General features: G+C 34.6%; 2 protein-coding genes across 5 annotated transcripts; one reads left to right on the forward strand and one right to left on the reverse strand.

Moving 5' to 3' along the window:
* Positions 1-1,378: 1,378 nt before the first annotated feature.
* Positions 1,379-3,360, forward strand: LOC117918276 (galactinol synthase 1). The gene is made up of 4 exons (XM_034834793.1): positions 1,379-1,858; positions 2,003-2,323; positions 2,664-2,798; positions 2,911-3,360. The coding sequence occupies exons 1-4, from the start codon at positions 1,523-1,525 to the stop codon at positions 3,127-3,129; spliced, it is 1,011 nt and encodes a 336-aa protein (XP_034690684.1). The 5' UTR covers positions 1,379-1,522; the 3' UTR covers positions 3,130-3,360.
* On the reverse strand, positions 3,233-20,504 carry LOC117918250 (type 2 DNA topoisomerase 6 subunit B-like). Of its 4 annotated transcripts, none has more exons than XM_034834766.1 (13): positions 20,331-20,504; positions 20,073-20,203; positions 19,835-19,943; positions 19,388-19,471; positions 18,291-18,317; positions 17,795-17,903; positions 17,641-17,716; positions 11,993-12,013; positions 10,703-10,899; positions 9,644-9,707; positions 6,829-7,022; positions 6,512-6,641; positions 3,233-5,201 (listed from the first exon to the last, which is right to left on the reverse strand). In XM_034834766.1, exons 2-13 carry the CDS (start codon positions 20,109-20,111, stop codon positions 4,899-4,901), a joined length of 1,353 nt encoding a protein of 450 aa, XP_034690657.1. In that variant the 5' UTR covers positions 20,112-20,203; positions 20,331-20,504; the 3' UTR covers positions 3,233-4,898. The 4 variants fall into 4 exon arrangements, with proteins under 4 accessions (XP_034690657.1, XP_034690650.1, XP_034690672.1 ...); XM_034834759.1 differs by having other exon boundaries at positions 9,563-9,707; XM_034834781.1 differs by lacking the exons at positions 19,835-19,943; positions 20,331-20,504 and having other exon boundaries at positions 9,563-9,707; positions 20,073-20,190.
* Between the last annotated feature and the right edge of the window lie 2,733 nt (positions 20,505-23,237).

A 23,237-nucleotide genomic window follows, 5' to 3' on the forward strand; every position in this document is an offset into this window, starting at 1 on the left:
GAGGTGAAGGTGATAAAGATGAGAAAACAGTATCGGTAGCCCAGGGAGATGGAGAAGCTTGTTTCTTTTCAATTATTTATACTTTTATGGTTCAGATTGTGGGTGTGGTTGCTTCTTTGTCCTACTATTTTCCACTTTGCTGTGTACTTGAGTGAGAAGATATCTCCAAGCTCCGACCAAAAAAGGGATGTTAGATAATTAATGTCCCTATAACAACATGTTGGTGCAGTAGTGACAGCATCAACACACAGGAAAGATCTGATGGGGGAGGGGTAGATTTTTAGAATATTGTAATGATCACGGCTCAAGGGTTATGCAAGTTGTGAAGGAGTCATCGTCCGTCACTTCACCTAGCGATGCATGTGTTTTTGTTTTTATGGTTTTTGTCTTTTTTTTTTGTGCCTTCTCTTTTCCACATATTTGCCCTCCTTTTGTTATGGGTGGCGAAGGATGATGCCTTGGTCCGTATCAACTGTCACGTATTAATTTCTGATTCAACATTTGACAACAGAAGCAGAAGCGTGACATGCATACATTATTTAATTAATTCAATGACATTAATCATATCTCTCATGCACTGTTATAGTCTTATCGATTGAAATCGCTGGTCCCCATATTGGAATTCTAAGCAAATTTATATGGGAAGGGAGAAGAGTGATCGGATTATCCACAGATATGAATTTCAGATAGGTATATGATTTCATCATGAGGAGAATCAGTGCGGGGACTCATAATCTTTTTGAGAGAAACTATCGAAGAGCTCATACGAATGTAGCCTTGGATTTGAGAAATTTTGATTAAGAACTGAAATGGTGTACAATCCTTTCGTTACATTCCTCACGTGTAATCATGCATTAAGGGTAATGATCAGCTATTTTTAGCCTTTTGATTTGGTGGTGATTTGGATGTGATTTTTTTAGATTTCAAAGAAGAAAAAGATGAATGGTTAAGATTTTGTGTATGGGAAGTCCAAATTTGGTGGAACCCACCTCAATAGTTGGCAGATGATTCCGGTAATTTGATTTCAAAATGCTCACGTCAAAAAATGGTACCTTCCTTGCTTATATTTTCCTTAAAGAAAATGACTCTCAACTTGTTGTCTTCCATTTTTAATTTAAAAAAGAAATAAAAAAAGATTCAGTCCCACCCTCAACCCTCCATTTTGATGATAAGGCGCTACATGTGTGGTAACTTTGGACTAGAGGGGATCTTCATTCTTTCCATCCACTTACAATGCAAAAATAAATAAATGGTTAAACAAATAAAAAAAAGACCTAGAAAATGACAATCACTTGTTTGCACGTTTGGGTTTCATTTGGAGTTCATCTAGCTTGCATGTAAGTTTCATTTGAGGTCTATTTAAGGAGGCTTAAGGCTGGTGTTTCTAACTCAGGAACAAAGGCAAAGTAGGGTGGCATCCACAGTGTTGCTGGTTTACTTTCCCAACCCTCCTCACCACCAACTCTCTCCTTAACATTTTTCTTGCACCAACTTGAAATCTCACCCCAAATAAACCACAACAATGGCCCCAGGAGTGCCCGCAGATGTGTTTACAGCCGGCGGAAAGGTTTCCACCCTCAACGCAGGCTACTCAAAGGGGGCCTACGTCACATTTTTAGCTGGAAACGGGGACTATGTGAAAGGTGTTGTTGGGTTGGCTAAGGGTTTGCGCAAGGTGAAGAGCGCGTACCCTCTTGTGGTTGCAATGTTGCCGGATGTGCCTGAGGAGCACCGTGAGATCTTAAAGTCTCAGGGCTGCATAATTCGTGAGATTGAGCCCATCTACCCTCCTGAGAACCAAATCCAGTTTGCAATGGCATACTACGTCATCAACTATTCCAAACTCCGTATTTGGAATGTAAGTAAAGTCATACTTTAATTTTATGTTGCATACTTATTATATGCTTTCCTATAATTAAATCAGATGTATTAGTACGTACTACTTGTTTGACAAAGTTTGTTGTACTAAACATATATGCTGTAAATTAAACAATGCATGCAGTTCGAGGAATACAGCAAGATGGTGTATTTGGATGCTGATATCCAAGTTTACGACAACATAGACCACCTTATGGACGCCCCGGACGGCTACTTTTACGCGGTAATGGACTGCTTCTGTGAGAAGACATGGAGTCACACTCCCCAGTACTCCGTCGGCTACTGCCAGCAGTGCCCGGACAAGGTGACTTGGCCCGCTGAGATGGGTTCACCTCCACCTTTGTACTTCAACGCTGGGATGTTCGTCTTTGAGCCTAGCCGTTTGACTTATGAAAGCCTTCTCCATACTCTACGGATCACTCCTCCGACCGCCTTTGCCGAGCAAGTGAGTCTCATAATTTTTACTTAACCATAATTTTCATGATTAAAGCAAACATACATGCAAATATAGCGATCTATATGTATATATATGCCACCATCACCAGGGATAATTTTAATAAGCTGATGATGATGATGATGATGATGATGAGCAGTTAAGTGGTTTTGATTAAATTTAGAATTTAATAGGGATTACTGTAAAATCATTAGCATGAGCATCATTCTACAAGGAGAAGAATAAAGAGAAAAAGTGGAAAGCAAACATAGTAAACTGCTTTTATATGAAGTAAGCCACAAATCTTATGTGCTTCTGACATTCAAAGTACTTGCGTATTCGTGGAATATAGGATTTCTTGAACATGTTCTTCCAACACATGTACAAGCCCATCCCTCTCGTATACAACTTGGTTCTAGCAATGCTGTGGCGCCACCCGGAGAACGTTGAGCTCGACCAGGTCAAGGTGGTGCACTACTGTGCTGCTGTAAGTCTACTCCTCATCCATTTAAGCTAAATTAAATTAAAACATGGGGTTATCTTTTCAATTTCTTAGTTCTCTAAATTATAATCTTCTATTTTCTTTGCATAAAAAATAGGGATCAAAGCCATGGAGATACACTGGGAAAGAAGCAAACATGGAGAGAGAGGACATCAAGATGTTGGTAGCCAAATGGTGGGACATTTACAATGATAAGTCTCTGGATTTCAAGGCTGAGGACAGTGTTCCAGAGGGAGAAGGATTCTCTAGGCCATCGATCATGGCTTCCATGCCTGAGCCTGCAATCTCCTATATTCCCGCACCCTCTGCTGCTTGAAGATCACAAATCTTTAGGAGAGAGTGTATTGAAGCTCAGGGTGTGATCTATCTCTTTTTCTATTTAATACCTTTTCCAAAGGCTACTTGGTCTTTTTTTTTTCTTTTTTTCTTTTTTTCTTTTTTCTCGGACTTAACAAATATACTGAGAAACTATATATATATATGTATCTGAAGTCATGCTTATGCTTATGCCAAAGCAAAAGAACGTACAACCTTTGTCTTGGAAGTATATATAGCTAATAGTTTGTGACTTGGCCTATGGCTTTGTTTCTCCCCTTCAAATTCCATGGCACCTCTGTCTTACAATATCTCCAAAAATAAAAATTACAAAATAAAAAAACTCAGTCCATGGAATACTTTCAAGTGAAAAGATATTTGTAAACATCCAATAATAGAATTATAAGAATATTTTTGTACTAATCAAATTGAATGGTCAAGACTACTCTTGAAATTAATTGGCAATTTCCATTTCATGTGCTTTAATGTCTTCGCTTTCTTTCCAGACTATTAAACAAGGCAAATAAAAAATATAATTAAAATGTACTAGATGGTAGGAGTCCAATTACGCACCATCCACATTGCCAGGGGCATGGATCCAAAGATCATTGTGAAATTGGGGAGGTGGAAGAGGCCTCCATCAAGATGTGTGGTGTGGATGCGACAATCGTCATACCATACACCTGGCAACCTTCTGATAGGTCAGGATTACTCTGCCATAGCCATCAAAATAAAATAGATAATCCACCACCTCTATTGGATCCTTGCTGATGAGTGATAAGATTCCCGGATGAATAGTGAACGGTGGGAACGAGAGGAAAGCTATCGCTAACCACCCCCTACTGTGTGGATGGTGGTGGAAACATCTATGACTATATTTACAATTCCACACAATTCCGCAACAAAGGGAGAAAAAGCAGGTAAAGTAGTTGGAAATTTTACCTCCATTTATCTCCACAGCCAAACATAGCAACAGTGAATGTATTCTGCTGCAATCTTCCAACAATTCATTGAATAAAAAAATAAAGAGTAGTCTTTATGATGTAAGCCAAATAGAAAAGGCAGTGGATGTTGAAAATGGTGGATGACCAACACCACTTAAATTTCGCATCCAACTGGTAAAATCAAACCTAAATATATGCATGGAAAATTGGGCCACATCAATTTATTTTTGGCCTTTTGAATTTGATAGCAGAAGGCAAGATGGGAAGTCACATTACACACCCTCCATTCAAGTGCACAGATAAAGGGAACCACACCTGTAAACCTGTAATACCCCCGGATTATGCCAATTGAAAGGTACCAAGGAAGATACCAGGAATCGTAGTCTACAATGGAAATCTATTGTTTGTTGGGGTTTGGGCCCTTTTCATTATATTCTTTCCTTTGATTTTCTTAATGTGCCTTACTGCATGTCATAAAGTTTATGACATTCACAGTTGATTTACAATCAAGTCCTCCTTCATTACCAATTCTGTAATTCAAACAGTCCTAAACCGCAAAATCATATAATTAAGGCCCAGTTGACATAATTCAGGAAAATGATGTAACAGAGAGGAGCTTTGAGAGGCTCAAATCCATCTTCTGTCACGAGCTCTAGTTTGCAAGCCCAGCAGTAAGAAACCGTGCTGGGGCAAACTAGAGACCAGGGTTATATGTAAGAACAATTTTCCATGCAGATAACAGAGGCATATTCAATTTATCATGAGGTAGAATTCATCAAAATATTCATGGGAGCTGACAGAATGCAAGACTAAGAGATTCCTTTGCTCATGGATAGAACAAATTAAAGGCTTCCTCACCTTCGTATTCTTTGGCTTGGAGGTCTTGTTCCTGGATGCAGTCATTTTCAAAAAGAAAAGATGGAGCTTCTCTGCTCCTTTGTGGCTTTCTATCATTAATCTCTACAACTGAAATAATCTTTTCCTTAATGCGATCTTCAACAATTTCTCCTTCAACTTCTTGAGACTGCAATCCAAGAAGAGAAAGGCATTCTTTCTGGAAGTCTGAGTCACTTGAAGACAAGATCAGGCCCGAGATTGATCTTGCAAGATCAGGGGCATAACTGCAAATCTGAGGATAAAGACAGTGATAAAAAGTCAGCTACCAATATTGAGAACTAAAATTGATAGATCAAAATCCTTGTGAACCAAGTAGCAAATAGGAAGCATCAAGCACCACATTTTGTGTTTCTTGCAACAAATAAAAAAAATTGATGCAGGAAGCAGGATTCACAATTCATTTTTAAGTTGTCTCCTAATCTTGTTCATTGATTTATTGAGCCTATGGATGCATCACTAGAGAGATTTTCATAGCTTTTGAATTGAGTCATGGCATAGCGCCATCTATCATCTAAATGTAAAATGTACTTTCCATGTGGAATCTGACAAGGGTAAGAACAACCAGTTGCACAAATGTGAGATATACTAACATAATTTAAAATAATACTATTATGAACTAAAGAGAAAATAGTTTGACTAGATAATAGCTCTGATACAACTTGCTCACACCATGGAAACAAAAAACAGAAAATGTTAAATCTCTCAGGAAGGAATAAACATATAGAAAAATTTAATATGTTTTGCCAAGGATACATCCATGATCAAAGCCAAGCAAAAACCTCCATTATTGATAATGATTATTGATAATGGAGATGATAGGAATATGAATTTTTGCCCAAAGTTTCTCAATAGAGCATCCCTCAAAGATAAAGCCAAAAAAGAAGGCCCTGTTTGGAAATTATTCTTGAAAACAGTTTTTTGTTCTTTAGAACAAAAAAGAGTTTTCCAATTTAGAAAACACATTTGACAAACTTTTGATAACAAAAAAAAAAACAATTTTTAAGAATTTGTTATGAAAATATGGTGTTTTTTAGAACAAATTTGAAATGTTTTCAATTTTTTTTATAAAGTGCTATGAGTGACAACTGATAATATGAAGAATATTTTTGAGGACTTCTGCATAAATGTGTACTACCTTCACAAAGAATAAACAGAGAAAAATATTTTTTGAGAACAATTCTTAAAAACAGACCCGAAATATTTTGATTAGTTCGAAAATAAGGATCTATACTAACACCCAGAAAAATAAACACAAACTATACACACAAGAGATCCTCCAAAAATTATACAAATACCAAATTAATTCCAAGGTTACTAAAAGTAAATAAATAATAATGTCCCACCTGATAATTTTTTTTCAAAAATTGTATTAAGAAATTTAAAATACATGTTAGATGAACAAATTTGTTTTATTAATTTCGTATTGAAGGACCCACTATTATAATCTATGATAGCCATTACCTAAAAGACTTTTTTCTGAGGAATTGGTGCACCTAAAAATTAAAATGTGTGTGTGTATGTGTGTGTGAGAGAGAGAGTCACCTTAAGTGCATGTGCACTGAGAAGAAGTCCAGTATATTTTGCCTTCAAATCATCCAATGCAAGCTTTACAGCCTTTTTTATAAGATTCCGGTCAAGTTCAGTCTTTCGCTTTGCTGGTGGTATCATGATCTTAGCAACAAGTCAAGGACTAGATACATAAAAGCATATAACATATACACTAAAGCATAGGAGCTATAACAAAAAGGCATGTTTTATTTTGTTAAACATGTTAAGGTCATTTTTTTGATAGGAAACATGTTAAGGTCATTTCTTGGGCAATATCAATAAGAAGATGCATAAAATACAATAATGGATATTGTTTATGGTAACAATGGAGGACAATATCGATATGGGCATAAGTTGGCAAATCCTCCCATTCTAGTAATGCAGAGCCATTTTGATCCACAAAGCTTCTCAAAGTCAAACCATAATTTTTCCAGTCAATGCTGATAAGTGCATTCATAGATGACTGGGAGATTGCACAAGGTGAGAAGTCATAGAAACACAAAACCTGGAAATAAATTTCATCAGTTCATCCCAGTGAAACTATAAACAAGCATGGGCTATGATTGAATACAATAAATGAGTACATTCACTGAAGTCAGCAAACACCAAATTTTCTATAGTTTAGCAAGACAGGCTCAAGCAAGAATGAGGAAAAAGAAAATGATCATCATTTTCTCGGACTGAACTTATAGATGAGGATTTCTAGAAACCACACTGCTCATGAATGACAGTATTAGTCCTTTCTAAGGTTCTTAATTTCTTTGTTCTCAATGTCAATTACAATGCCCGTCACACTAACCAGGTTCCTCTATGCCAGAAGCCAGCTGCATGTGTTGGAAAATGGTGACCAATCACCGTAATGATGTGGCTATCCATGAAATAAGCATTTTTAGTGGCATATATTATGACCTGCTATGGTTACCATACACAGTCCAACTAAATTTCCAACCGCAGATCGACTATATGCTAATTTTAGCACTCTGCCTCTATTAAGGAGCTGAAACTGACATCATTGGATTGAGGATGAAGATCAATCCACAAATTGGCCACCTAGGTTGCTGCAAAGTGAATAGAGAATGAAAATAATTAAATGAGTCATGGATTTTATCACTTAGCAGCCAAGTCCAACTGCAATAAGTTGCTGTTGTTCTCAATGCCTGAATTCGAAGATTAGGAGTTCTTTGATTCTTGTTATGTAATGTATGGAGGCCTAGAAGGACCTATGACCACACTCCCACCATTTAGTTTAAAACATTTTTCCTCAAAATATTTTGAGCCATCAGTACTGGGAGCTGAACTTAGGAATAACAAGATAATATAGGATTCTCAACTTAAATGGATAAAATATATTTAAATATGACCAAACAGTACAAGTAAAAGGCAAGTTTGGTAACAGAAGATATATTGAAATGGAAATTGACATGCTAACTATTCCAACCCCCATGAATGGGTGATTTAGAACTGTTAGCGATAGTATCAAAGGGTGGAAATGGAGAAAGATTAGAAAGAAGTAAGAAATTACCTATCATATGATGAGATGTTCCAAGACCAAAAATCCAAGAGCGATGGTTGAGGAACAAAGATGAGTACTACTTGAATTACCCAAAGTGGCAGTGGAAGTAGATGGAAGAATAGAATTTTTGACAAGAAAATCATATTCTGATTTGAGAAGTGTAACTTGCTCCTAAACAATAGTAGCAAGCATCTCCCCATAATAATAGCCTAATTAGCTAGGGTGCAAGTACCAAGAAGCTCCAAATAGAAATCAACAGTATGATTACTTCAACCAAAATGAGTACATTGCTTGATGCCACTACCTCCTCAACCAACTGTGGGTGTTACAGTCTCCACATTCACCATAAGCTCCAAGTGGAGAAGTTGAGCAACCAATAGGAGCAGCAAAGGTTAATGTATCAAATTTGTTAAGTTTAGAGGGGTTTAAGATGGCATGCTAGCATGGACAAATGCTTATCCAACAGTGGGTTCTTTTTCACTTGAAAGTATCTGTGAGTTCAAGCTCTGGCCAAATACCAGAGATGAATTTGGCCAAGCAAAATTCTTCTTAGTGGTGCTTCTGAATCTCTAGATCTAAAGTCAAAGGCTGATAGACTTTCAACTCTTCCTACATGTCCTTGAATTCCAAGTAATAATGTAATATTGTTAGACTGATGCCTTTTTGGATAAGCAAGATATTTGTGGAAAAATAACACATCTCAGCCAATTCCAAACATACTTACTAAAAATGAGATAGGAGACACAATACCTCTAGTTCTATGTTGTTCCAAAGACAAATCATGACTAGTGCATCCCCTACTTCCCAAATTTCAATTAACTTTGCATATGTAGATTTAGGTTACCAGATACGAGAAATCCTACCCCATGCCTTCAAGAAAACCATGGAAGATAATTAGATCCATTTGATTTGAATTAGTCATAAAGCCATAGAAGAGTATGTCTTTAGTTGGAACATTGTCACACATGATGTCTCAGAAAAAAATAAGTTTCAAGATCCAAGCAAGAGATCAAGAAGAGGGGTAGACATTCAAGAGATGAAAAAAAAAAAAAGTCGTAAAAAATAGCAGCAGCATAAGGAGACTTTGAGATGATAGTGAATAGCAAGGTATCAAGGAGGACTGATGGCTTAAATGTGAAGGTTGAGGGTTAAGGACTGACAGGGGGGAAAAAGATGCTGGCATAATTAGGATGGAGGGATGGCAGCTCTAGGGCAATCATACTTTGATACCATGTTGAAGGCAAGAGAATTAATCTCATGTTCATGACCTTCCGAATGAGGTTACAAGGATATTTATAAGCCTATAACAATATGAAGAAAAAAAGAAAATAAATCAAAATATTCCTATAATCTCTTTTATAAATTTTCCTACAATCTCAATTGCATCCTACATGATCCACTCAAGTTGAAGCCCTAATAATAGGTAATTCAAGTCCTATTCAAAAATTACAACTCAGAGCTCTTCCCTTAAAGAAGTCTATAACTTAAAAATGAAAAATGAAAGCTAAAGATAGGAATAGCATGATACTAGCCTCTGTTTTTGGACCAGATGCACTGAAGCAAGGACTGGGTGGTTCTGATGATTCACTTATTATAATCACAGCTTCCATTACCTGCCCAGTGCTTCTTTGGCTTTCTGCACGGCATGCTAATCCACTTCCAACCTTTAGATGCTCCCTAAGAAGTGAAGAAGAAAATAGTTTAAGGTTGAATCATCAAGAAAAAGTTTAAGGTCTCATCTGACATGATTTACAACCTTTAGAAATCAGCAACTGTATAGTTGAGCACACTATAATGGAACAAACTGCTGTCTCATAAATAATTTCAGTACGAATAGAAAGGAAGCATGAAAGCTGAGCAGGTGGAAATTTAAAAATGCAAAGCAACATTACAGGTAGGAAAAATAATGCAGTAAAACACTAAACACCAATCACTCAAAAAGTCTCCTCAATATTTGCTGGTGATAATGCTGAAAAATATTACTTACTATATTTGACAAAATTTCATAGAAGGGAGAATCAGAAGCTCCACCATAATAGTGTAAGAAGAATGGTTTCAGAGATTAAGTGGCAATCCATCTTGAAGAATTAAATCATTTGATACTAGGAGGGGTAAGGAAGCATAAATGCTAAAAGATAATGGTAAAATGACAACTGATAACATATAAAAATATTCACATGACTATTCCTTATAATCTACTCTTGATCATTGTGAATGAAGTTGACCAAATTCCTAGTGGTCATGAATTGCTCGATATAGGGAAGCATGCCTCAAATTTCTTGGTCAATGAGATGGTTATTTGATAACGATACTTACAAAAACAATACAAGTGCACACATGGCCCAAAAATGAGAAGGTGAAGAAACACCAAACAATGCCTGCTTATAACAAGGAAGCGTTCAAGTTAAAATGATCATAAAGACTACCTGAACTATAGATTTCCACTTTGCAATAGGAATTAAAAATGATCATTGAAACAGCAAGGTAGTGAAAAGGAAATTGTCTAGCTGACCCAAATCTATTGAAATGCAACAAAACTACCATAAACTCTTGCTGAAAATTTTCAGCCAGTGGTGCAGAGCATCCTGGACAATCCTAACAACTCAAAAATAAGTGCAAATTCAGTCCGAGAAATAAACTTGAAGCTGGGTGAGAATTCATGATAAATTTACCTGTTAGGGAAGCAAGAAAAACACTTCTCATTTAGACTGTTTCCATGCTTACAAACAAAATCTTCAAGGCCTGATTTCAGACATTCTATATTTGACATAGGAGAAGGTAAATGGTTGCACTCATTTGCTTGAATAAAATTTCCATATCGTGATCCAAGAATATCACCATGTTCAATCACCAGTTCAATTGCAATATTCTGAACAAGAATCAAAACTGATCAGTTAGTCAATGCTAGTTTCCAACTAAACAAAATACCAAAGAGATACAGAGTAGGTAGAAGATAACTCATCCAGGCTGTAAATAATATTCTGATCAGTGAAGGAAAAACATAGCTAATGCAAGGATCAAAAATCATCAAGAAAGGCTTACTACTTCAAATCAAATACAAATGAAAGCTTGCCAGCTATAAAGTCAATGTTTTCCATTTTCTTGCCTTCAACAGGAATGGCAGCCAGAAATGAGGTGGTGCTCTATACTGCAGGCTTGCTGTTTTATGCAAGATTCATTACCATTGCTTATTTTATATTCAAATTTCACTCACTAATCGAGAATGAAAGTTTGCATGCTATGTAGCATCATATCTGATTCTCTATTTCTATCAAAATGATGTTTAAGAGTTTTCTAGAAAGGCAGTATCTAGCTGCTTAAATACATAAAAAGGGAGTTCTTCAGCCAAAAACCAAGCGATTAGTTTGAACCTCTTATATATATTTTCCAACACTTCTACTGCAAAGGCTTCCACATTATGAAGAAAAAAAAAGAGTAACATAGACAGTCAATACATAGCTTGCCATCCAACCCATCTAGCATAGTTTTCTTCATGAAGGTTTATCACAATGGAAAATTAGTGCCCACAAGCAAAGTGATAACGCACGCAGAGCTTTCAGTTTTTTAGGTAATAACATCCTTTGATGCACCTCCAAACAAATGACAGCTTAAGAAGGAAATGCCACCCATTTAATTTGATGGAACTCCACCAGTTCGGTGTTGGGAGTCTAGTGCTGACTCCCTTTGATGAGCGCAATAGGTGAGCCAAAAAGAATTGAGTCCACCACAAGGTGTCAGTGTGAATGGTTAATATTCCCTTGTGGCTAATCTTTATTAAAGGTCACCACTATTTCAAAATGCAAGAGGTCTGTGCTATAACCAAAACCTAAAAGATTCTGTATCTGTCCAAGGAAATAAAAAATCAACTTCTTTTCAGCTTCTTTAGCAAAGTTTCCTCAAAACACTAGATATTTATTTAAACCTTAAATATATGGAGAATCAAAGTAGTAAGTTGAACTTACAGGAATCTTTAAAACGAGCATCTGCAAAAACAATGGAGAAACAGAAAATGTAGTGAATAAAAAGAAATATAAGAGAAAAAAGTTTCAAGAACCATTGACTTTGGAGAGAAATATGGAAAGCAGGATTAGTTTTAACCATTAATTAACATGGACATATCACTTATCAACATTATACAAGTAATTGAAATCTTTAAGGACCAATAAAATCTCCTCTGTAGTGCAAGATACTAACAGTTTTCCTGTGTAAAGTCCAGCAACTCATATTAGCAATTAAACTTGGTCCACGGATAATATGTACATTTGCTATGTGAAAGTCATTCCACCCTAGATTCTTTGAACACATGACAGGATGAAAGAGATAAGAATTAAAAGGTTGTTAATATATCTACTCTTGGGGACAACAATTAAATAAATAAATAAATCACTATGTTTCTGCTAGATAAAATTCATTAATTCAACATCCTGGTATATGATCATAGACAAGCAACAATAACCCTTGCTTCCTCCTTTTGTTTAATGTGAGATCCTACAACCCCTGTCAAAATGATTTCTCATAAATGTCTGATCTAGGGGCTCAGCAGAACAGTTCACCCAGAGGCTTGACAATCTCCCCCTTTGTTAGTCTATTCGAGGAGCTTCCTGTCTTTCTTCCCATGGTCCCTACCTTGATTACCTCTGAGCTCTAGGAGATTCCTGTGAGTTTGTTCAAAGCCCCACGTGATCAGCTCGTATGTATCTCCCTTGCTACCTTTACTAAGTCAGCTTGGCTTCTTGCCATATTTGCAGCTACACTTTCTACCTATCTCCCATTGGACCCAGATCCGGAGAGTGACTGTGTGTATTACTCATTATATACTGACTGGACATCTGATTGATCTCACCTAGTTCATTATAGACATCATGAGTGTCAAAATATTATGTGAATGGCCGAATACCTTAGCCTTGAGTTTTGTATATTATATATAGACTTTACAAAGATGCTATACATGGAAAGCAAATAAAAGTAAATAAATCCCCGCATGATTCTAGTCCTATACATGTAAACTATAATCTGTCAAATAATATATGCTAACTGTACAGAATAATAAATGGAGAAATAAGGAAAGAATTGTGGGCTAAAATGAGGAAAGAATTGTGGGCTAAAATAAGGAAAGAAGTGTGGACAGCAAAGCTGTCCTTTGACAGCCCCCCTCAAATTGATGCAGGTTGATCAACAAGCATCAATTTGCTACTTAGCAAGCAATATCGATGATGAGGTAGAGCCTTGGTGAAGATATCAGCAATTTGTAAGTCAGTGGAAATATGTGGAAGAGTGATAACACGAGCTTCAAAGGCTGCACGGATAGAGTGACAGTCCACTTCAATATGCTTTGTGCGCTCATGATAGATAGGATTGGCCGTGATCTGAATAACACTTGTATTATTGGCATGTAGAGGTGTAGGATCGGTCTCAGAAAAATCTAACTCCGCAAGCAAAGCTCGAAACCAAATGATTTTAGAATAAGCAAGAGACATCGCCCGGTACTTAGATTCCATAGATGACTTAGAGATTCTGTCTTGCTTCTTACTTTTCACAAACATCTTAAACTAAAACTCCCAACGAAGATAGTTTTTTTTTGCCATTGAAACGAACAATAGAATATTCTCCAGACATTACGAAGACATAAATAGCCTAGGAACCAAAAAAAAAACATCGTCAAAGAGCCTAAATCTGATAACAAACCTCCAAATAATCGAAGATCTCCAAGAGCCTAGAAGCGAAGAAACCCAAAGAAAACTCCAAGATCACACTACAGATGTGTTGTCACAACCACAAAAAAAAAAAAAAAATAGAACCCAAAAGCTAGGCTAGAGTCCGAGAGCCGCTAAGGCTAAATCCGAGAGCCACTAAGGCTAAATCCGAGAGCCGCTAGGGCTAAATCCGAGAGCCGCTAGGGCTAGATCCGAGAGCCGCTAGGGCTAGATCCGAGAGCCCCTAGGGCTAGATCCGAGAGCCGCTAGGGCTAGATCCGAGAGCCCCTAGGGCTAAATCCGAGAAAACCCAAAGAAAAACTAGAAAGCGTTTAAACTCTAGGTTCAAAACACAAGCTCTGATACCATGTCAAAATATTATGTGAATGGCCGAATACCTTAGCCTTGAGTTTTGTATATTATATATAGACTTTACAAAGATGCTATACATGGAAAGCAAATAAAAGTAAATAAATCCCCGCATGATTCTAGTCCTATACATGTAAACTATAATCTGTCAAATAATATATGCTAACTGTACAGAATAATAAATGGAGAAATAAGGAAAGAATTGTGGGCTAAAATGAGGAAAGAATTGTGGGCTAAAATAAGGAAAGAAGTGTGGACAGCAAAGCTGTCCTTTGACAATGAGCTCCTATGGAGACTCTTCAGGCCAAGGGAGTGTTTCATTCGCCATTCTGTTCTCCAGCTTGACTTAACTGTGTTTTATCAAACAACTCCCATTGATGAGAGCTCTTGGTCTAAGCATGTGAGCCACACTTGCAGACAACTAGCTACTCATGATGTTGCTGATGAGGAGGTCTAGATGTTGAGGATGGACCAGGGAAGGAGACAGCATTGAAGTCCACAATCCAGAGCTCACAGTAGCCATGAACAAGTTGGCAATTCCCAATCAGCTGCTACTGCATTTGCCAAGACTATTGGAGGATGCTCAATTCAGCCATTGGAGAGGTTTGTGGCCTTGATCGACCAACTACAAGTTCATGTGGATACCAGTGTAGACGATCTTCGAGCACACATTGACACTTGTGTCAATGAGTTTTATGATCGATGTCAGCACATGGACGAATGCCTAACTGTTGTTGAGTCCTGGGTATCTACCCAATGCAGTCCAAGCTCCAAGCCTTTTCCCCAAGTAGACAAATCAAGCAAGATTTGTTATGGCTTGTCTGTATATTGACATTATATATTTTGGATGTCGTTGTATGTTTTGGATGTCGTTTTCAGTACCTTTATGATATTACATTTTCAGCATATCTTGGCTTCCATTACCGTATATGGTGCTCTCTGTCATTTTTGTGACAAAAAGGTAAGATGATCATTTTTGTTTTGAGTGGAGGTGATGTTTGGAGAGTTTTGATGATTGGTTACTAAATTGACTATTTATAACAAGATAGTGGGCTTGTGACATTCATTATTTATTGTATGATTATTCTTTTTACTACACACTGCTTTTCATGGGTAGTATTGTTTGAGTGCAGGTCAAGGATTTCAAAGATCTTTCAGGATTTGTAGCTTGTTAATTAAAGATCATAGAGTTAGGATATTTGGTTTAGACACAAGAGATTATGTAATATGTAAACTCCTGTTGAGAGTAATAGAAGGTTTATGTAATCATTATTTTGTCACAAAATTACCAAAAGGAGAGATTGTTAGCTAGTTAGATTAGTTAGTTTACGTTCTAAATATTACTAGATCCAACTCTATGTATTTCCTAGGATTTACAATGGACTTGAAGACTCGAGATTATCACTAATTCATTCAAAGGGTCATTCAGGTAAATAAGATTAAGTTTGTTTCTGTGAGTATGTGAATGAAATTGTGGTTACTGGAGATGATTTAGTTGAGATTCGAAAACTCAAAGTCTTATTTGGCAGCTGAAATTGAAATTAAAGATCTAGGAAGTCTTAAACACTACCTAGGAATTGAGGTGGCAAAATCGAAACAGGGCATTTTATATCCTAACAAAAATATATGTTGGATTTACTCAAGGAAACATGATTATTAAGGTGCAAGCCAGTAGAAACGCTAATTGAGGCCAACCATAAGCTTGGGGACATAAAGGAGGAGGCTCTTGTTGACCGAGGAAGCTATCAAAAGATAGTAGGAAGCTCATTTATTTCTCACAAACCAAACCTCATATTGCTTTTATTGTGAGTATTGTAAGTCAATTCATGCATTCTTCACTAAAATCTCACTTGGAAGCTATGTACAGAATTCTCAAGTTTCTCAACTCTTCTCCGAGCAAGGGAATTTTATACCAACATGATGGTAATATCCTATTAGAGGCTTACATCAATGCAGACTGACCAGGATCACTAACTAATAGGAGGCTTACATCGATGCAAACTAGCCAAGATCACTAACTAATAGGAGATCTACTATAGGGTATTGCACTCTACTTAGAGGTAATCTTGTTACTTGGAGGAGTCAGAAGCAGTCAATGGTGGCTATGCAGAGGCTGAATTTAGGGCAATGGTCCAAGGAATTTGTGAGCTACTTTGGATTGAAATAATGCTTGTAAATGTCAAAGTCAAGACTCAAGTGCCTATGATGGTATGTTGTGATAACAAAACTACCACAAACATAGCACATAATTCAATCCATCATGATAGAACAAAACACGTAGAAATTGAAGAATACTTCATCAAAGAAAGTGAGCAAATCTATACTCCTTATGTTGCTTCAACTAAGTGATTAGCCGACTTTCTCACTAAAGGTCAATCAAGCTCAATATTTCATCAATTCTTAGACAAGCTTGACATGAAAAATATTTTTTGCATCCTCTTGAGGAGAAGTGTTGAGATACACAAGAGAATCAAGGATTTGTTTGTTTCCTCTTATGTTTTGTATAGCTACAACAATTCTATCCCTAGGAATCCGAATATGAATTAGAATAGATTAATTGTATATCCTAATTTAACTTTGTATTATTAAAAGTTCCATATCAATGAACAACAAACTAAGTCATTCTACCAATTTTGTCTTTGTTTATATCTTGTTTAATTTTTTTTTTTAAATTATAATAGACAAAATTGAAAGATAAATATAATACTTAATACCATATAAAATATAAAGATAGATATAATAATTAATATATAAAATTCAAAATTTTCAAATGATAAGAGTTTAAACGTGAATTATATTTTATCAACACCTATTGTGTTAGAAGAGTTCTATTACAAAATCAATACAAATTTTTAAGTTTCAAACTAAATAAAGTTTACTAACAATGTGGTACAATATTTTCTTAAATATTTTGCTCAACATCCTATTCAAATAAAAAACCTATAATATATAGGTTCTTCATATACAATTAGCAGTAAAATCAAAGTAAAATAACATTTAGCATCTTAATAAAATAGAAAATATATAATAATATATTTTCTAACTACAATTAACCATGTAGCATTATAAATAATTTATCTTACCATGCTTATGTTTGGTGTCAATTTATTTTTCCCATAGTTGAAATTCTTTTCATTCAAAACCCCATGTCCTAAGATTTTGGAATGCAAAGGATTTGATACCTAGACACGCACTCACATCTAGCGCATACCTAAACCCATGTAACATAGAGTGCCACACTTTTATAGCAAGATCATTTTTTTTTCTTGAGAAGAATGAAAGCACCAACAATTCAACGACTTGTAATAATTTTCATCTGCATTATATGCCACTTAAGGGTGTGTCCCCAATGAACTAAATTATAACTATTTTACTTCTTTTCATTCTAGTATTTGCAACACTATATTTAAATCAAATTGTTGTGTGTTCATGACAAGGGTGCATTTTTAAGCTCACAAGCAAGCTGATACAGTCCTCAAAATCTACCCTGCTTTAGATAATTCACCTGCATTATTTGACAATAAAGTGAGAATAATAGAGCAACCAACCTTTCGAAAGAAGTGAGTGATCTCTGCCAGTAAGTCATCCATGCGTTCCAAAGTGGACAGAGATATTTCAGTCCCACTGCAGAACGAACCAACAAGCAGTTGGAGATGAAATCATATGAGCGAACAACACAATAGTTATGCCAAACTGCATTACCTGAATTTTGCCCCATTCTTTGGTTTTGAAGGTAGCTCTGTTAGCATATTGGTGGGAACACTTTCTTTTAAATTTAAATGATAATGATGAATCTCTCTGTCACAAATGCCTGCAATTTCCAAAATAAATAGCAACACTGGTGGTAACTGCCACAACTGTGAATTGAACTATTTATCATGGTTCTGAATTGATATTTTGTAAAATTATTCGAACAACATTCAATAACTTCCAGGAACTAAGGAAATCTTGTTTTACTTGTTGACAGCTCTAATGTGCTTAAATCCAAGCATTATAAGAATTTTAACCTTGCAGTTGATGATAATTGATAGATCACCAACTACATACTAAAATAGCAAGACCACTAATCTTGCATGGTTGCCTACTTCTGCATTATATTCAGCACAATGAAAGATGTTATTGTCTGTGGTTTTTCATGAAGGTAAATGCCAAAATATTCTATTAAATCAAAGGAAATTTAACTTCGAATAAGACTTACTTGTAGTTGTGACAGAAAGCTCTCCATCTGCACCACAATAATATAAATAAGAATCCACAGAATAATAGCACAAAATGCTTTACTATAACTTAAATAACTAGGCGTCCAGTGCACATATGCTACCAGTCCAACATGAGAATGAAAAAATAATCCAAAACTTTTTTATCTTCTATCCAAACACATCATTTAGCCTCTTGACTTTGATGAGAAAGTTTCAATAGGAAAAAGTAAAAGAGAAAAAAAAAAAGAAAAGAAAAGAAAAAAAGGATAAAACCAAGCACCCTATCAATTACCTACCTATTGTTGAATGGTTAAGAAAAACACACTCAAACTTTCAAATATGTGGTGTATAAGTTACACCAATGGAATAATTTGGATAGAAATATTTGTCAAGTTAGTGTCAATAAATGTTCAACACAACAGAAAATTGCCACCTGATAACCAGCTTAATATACATGATCTGCCCCTTCCCTTATGGTTAAAATTATTGGAGCGATTTGTGGTTTAACATGTTACCAGAGTATTGGTCCCTTGAGATCGGGCTTTAGAACATATGTGTATTTACTACTTGATGAATCCATTTGTGAGAGGAGGTTGCATGTGAGGCCAGGTGCAAATGCTCCCCTGTTTGATATATTCCTTTTCTTAATAGCTTAAAGACATGAAACCAGCCCTATTTAGGATCAAGAAAGACAAACATCAAATGGGCAGAAGTAAAATTAAAACTAGAACCATTTATAAAAATCCTGATAGTCTTTACTACATTTCATGTGGTTCCAAGCACCAGCTAAGCATTCCATTACCATAAATAGTCCCATATGCGTTAGAAGAACAGAACTGAATGCTTAAACCAGATGGGTTATAATAATTTTGAGTTCCCACCAACATCACAACAAGAAGTTCATAACTTAATTATTTTAGTCATTTCAAAACTCAATTAGAGGCATAAGCTCTCTCCTAATAAGTAATAACCATCAATTTGACTTTGAGATCATGAAACAGCACACCTCTTGAAGCTGAAAAACTCCAGCTAAACTAATGAATAATTAGTATAACCCCAATGTGATTGAATGCAAGGAATTGTTAGTCTACTTTACCCCATTTTTCAAATGAAGCCCAATCCCTGGAGTACCTCAGGTCCTTAAACTCTTCCAAGCAGCTTCCAACACCTGTATCTGAAACTGTTCATTGAGAACAAAAAACAATAGAACTCATCATTTCCACAAAATTTACATTTTCTTATGGGCATAGAACTTTCTTGTTTAAAAATTTAAAAAATCATTCTGATTTGTAAAAACTAATCTTAGAACTAAATATTTCCAAGACTGTCTTCATTGAATACAAGGCAACAACAAATTGAAAAAAACACTCAAAACCCATGTTTTGCCTACTACATGTCTAATTTTGGGATCCGTGAGCGGGAACGTGTGTATATCGATCGGCACAAGTTACAGGAATATGATCGAATCACATTAGTTTTAAAAATACGTAAATAAACAAATAAACAGTCAAATGGATAGTTGGGAAGAGAGCGAGGATGTTACTAGAAATTCCAAGGATGGGAGGATCTGAAACTGGAGAGCGTTTGAGAACAACAGATAATCTGCAAAGATCTTCGGACATTCGACATCTTTGAATTGCAGAAGAAATTAACTGTAGACTCAAATTTGAAATTTTAGGGGGAAAAAAAAAGGCAAACGAGATTGAAAAGACGCTGAAGCAAGAAATGATTTGTTATCAGAAAGAAATTTGGACGAGTTCCGAATATTTCAAATGACTCACATGGAGACAGAGCTTTGGAACCGAGGCAACACCATCCATTTGATTTGGTACGAGTTGGGAGATAGACAGAGAATTCCCGCGCTCTCACAATGACTGGACTGAAGTTGCTGATTGCGTTTCACCGTTTCCGTCTGTTAGGAGTCCACAAAAGTGTTCAGAAAGCTACAAAACGACGACGTGTACAGTAGAATCTCCCTTTATATAAATATTACTATTATTTAAAAAAACAAAAAGTAAAAAGTGTACGGTATATCAAACCAGAATCAGTGAATAGGTAGGATGGCTTTGCAGCAATAGGTAGAAGAATTTGGTTTTGTAAAGTGAAATCAGAGGCAATGGGTTTGATCGTCAGGGCTCCCCCAGTGCTCTTTCACTGTGGAAAACCAGAATCGACTTATGTAACAAGCCGATTATAAATCAATAGATTAAACCAAACATCTGAATCACCAACTTAAGAATAAAAAAAATCTTGATTTAATTGATGAATGAAATGAAATCGCGAAAAAATTTGTAGACGAATTTAAATATCAGTTCACTGTCACCATGATGTGTTCACGCTGAGGATTGGCTGGGATTTTTCACGATTGTACGGTATATCAAAAAAATATTTTAAAAATACAATTAGTAAAAAAAAAAAGGTATGCAAAAATAAAATGGGTTTGATTCCATCTGAAGTTTCATTTTCTAAATACAAGATTTTGGTCTGTTTGGATCTATTTTTTACAATAATTTTTTTTTTGTTCTTCAAAATAAAAAATATGGATAAACACATTTATTAACTAAAAATTATTTTTTGTTTTTTATTTTTATATGGTGTTTTTTAAAAATATTTGTAATTATTTTATGTTATTTTCACTTATTTTTTTATATTTATTTTAAAAAATAATTATACAAATATGTAATATAATTAAAAATAAAATACTAAATATAAAAATTAATTTTAAAACATATTTAAAAAAAGTAAAAAAAATAATTTAGGTTTCCAAATAGACTTTTATTCTATAAAATTCTAATAGTTTTCAAAAATTATTCTCAAAATCTATTTTTCAAAATTGTTTTCGAAAATAATTATCAAACAAATACTTTTTTTCTTTTTAAACGTCTTTCCTTCAAAATTTTGTTAACTAAAAGTCTCTTGAAGAGACATTTTGTGTTTAACAAATTTCTCACAATTATTCATATGCTTATAACTAAAATGATTAGTATAATTTTATCAAATAAATATGAAAAATAAGTATTTGTTAGGATGATGTATTAATGAATGTAAGGTAATTATCCAAAGGGGAGTGAATTGATTCAATGTCACTTTTTACACATTTAAATAATTTTAACTTAGATGAATGTAAGTGACAAATTATGTGAGAATAAATGGATAAGTAGATAATAAATGGAGAGAAAAAGAAGATGAGTTGTAAACTCCAATTTATAGTATAATCCAATCTTGACCTCTACTACTTTTATTTAGGTTCAATCTTGAGATTGAGGTTGCACTTATACAAAGGCTTTTAAACAAAACCTTCAAACTTTATATTTAGATTAATCATTTTTAATGGACACTTATAATTTTCTTCAATAAATGTTTTACTCTTGAATTCATGAAGGTGGTGTTTATTTTTTTGGTTTTTTGTTGAAAGCAATTTATTTTCAAAATTTAGGTAATTTGTTTTTCTATTTTTTCATTATTTATTATAAACTTTTTACTAATTAGAAAAAGTCAAAATATGTAAATTTTTCTAAATAAAAAAAATAACATATTGGTTTTTTTACTTTTTAATACTTAATATAAATAAAATACTACAAAAACAAATAATCTATTGTAAAACAAGGACAAATATAATGCAAATCAAAGTAGTAAAAATAAAATATATCTTACTTTAATATATAATATGGAAGAAGGAATCAAAGAAGAGAATTGGGAAAGTGAAAGAAAGAGAAAGAGAGAGAGAATAAGAGGAATAACTTTTCTTTCTTTTTCTCGGGATGCTCTTACATGGGGTGTAAGAAGCCTTTTATAGGCTTCATAATATGAACTCCTATTACTCATCTTAAAGATGAGTAAATGGAGTTCATAATGACCATCACTACTCTTCATTTACAACATAACTTAATATTTAATACTATTAAATATTAAAGTTCTATTTGGAATTAAGTAAAAAAACAAAACCACCTAAGTGAAACACTATACTTGTTGAACATTAAGGGGTATACTATACTTGACAAACTCTAAGTGACACCTTACATTTATATTTTTTCCTAGTAAATATTTCATTAATAGATTTAAAATTCGTAATTGAAAACAATTTATAATTATGCACAAGAATGTTTATTTTTTATTATTTTACTTCATTGGTGCCTTTATGAGTAATTTTTAAGAGTTTTCATATATTTTTTACTGATTCACATTGAAAATAGCAAATAGTTTTAGCATTTAGCATTTCTTTTCTCTAGTTCATTGCACAGGTGACTTTAATTTGAAATAGACACTTCGTTTTCAATTTTGGTCGGAATATTAGAACCATTTTCAAAGTCTGTATCATGATCAATAGATTTTAGAACCGAGTCATTTTTGCTTTTCAACATGCATAATCATTTTTGGGTTAAAGTGGCTAAACCTTATTTTAAGGTCAAACTCTAACATCGATTGTTATATTATGAGCTAATCAATTTAAGGTAATCGTCAAAAGGAGGAGAATAGGGCGAATGTCACTTTTTGTAAATTTAAACAATTTAATTTACATAAATGCAAGTGAAAATTTAAGCAAAAATAAATTTTTATATTGATAATAATAGAGAAAAAAGCACAAAAGAGAAAAAAATAATTTAAGCACCATAATAACATGTTATTTTTAACACATTTTAGTATTATCTTTTTCTGGTACGGTGATTATGTTTATCAATACCTAATTTCAGCATACAAAAATTTTAATTTTTAATAAAATAAAATAAAAATTAACATATTTTTCCTGTTCATGGGACCCAGTCCACTCGACATAGTTTTGATTGCGCCAGTGGAGGGAGGAGGATGCTATTTTAGTATTTTCTCACGGAGAAACAAAATGAAATATGCCAGCCAAATTGAGCGTGCCATCATTTTGTCAAAGAGTCAACGAAATCTTCAAGGTTGGTGAGCCATAAAAAATGCTTCCCTCGCAAAGTAATTAAGAT

Source organism: Vitis riparia, chromosome 1 (genome assembly GCF_004353265.1).
Source record: "Vitis riparia cultivar Riparia Gloire de Montpellier isolate 1030 chromosome 1, EGFV_Vit.rip_1.0, whole genome shotgun sequence".
Taxonomy (NCBI): domain Eukaryota; kingdom Viridiplantae; phylum Streptophyta; class Magnoliopsida; order Vitales; family Vitaceae; genus Vitis; species Vitis riparia.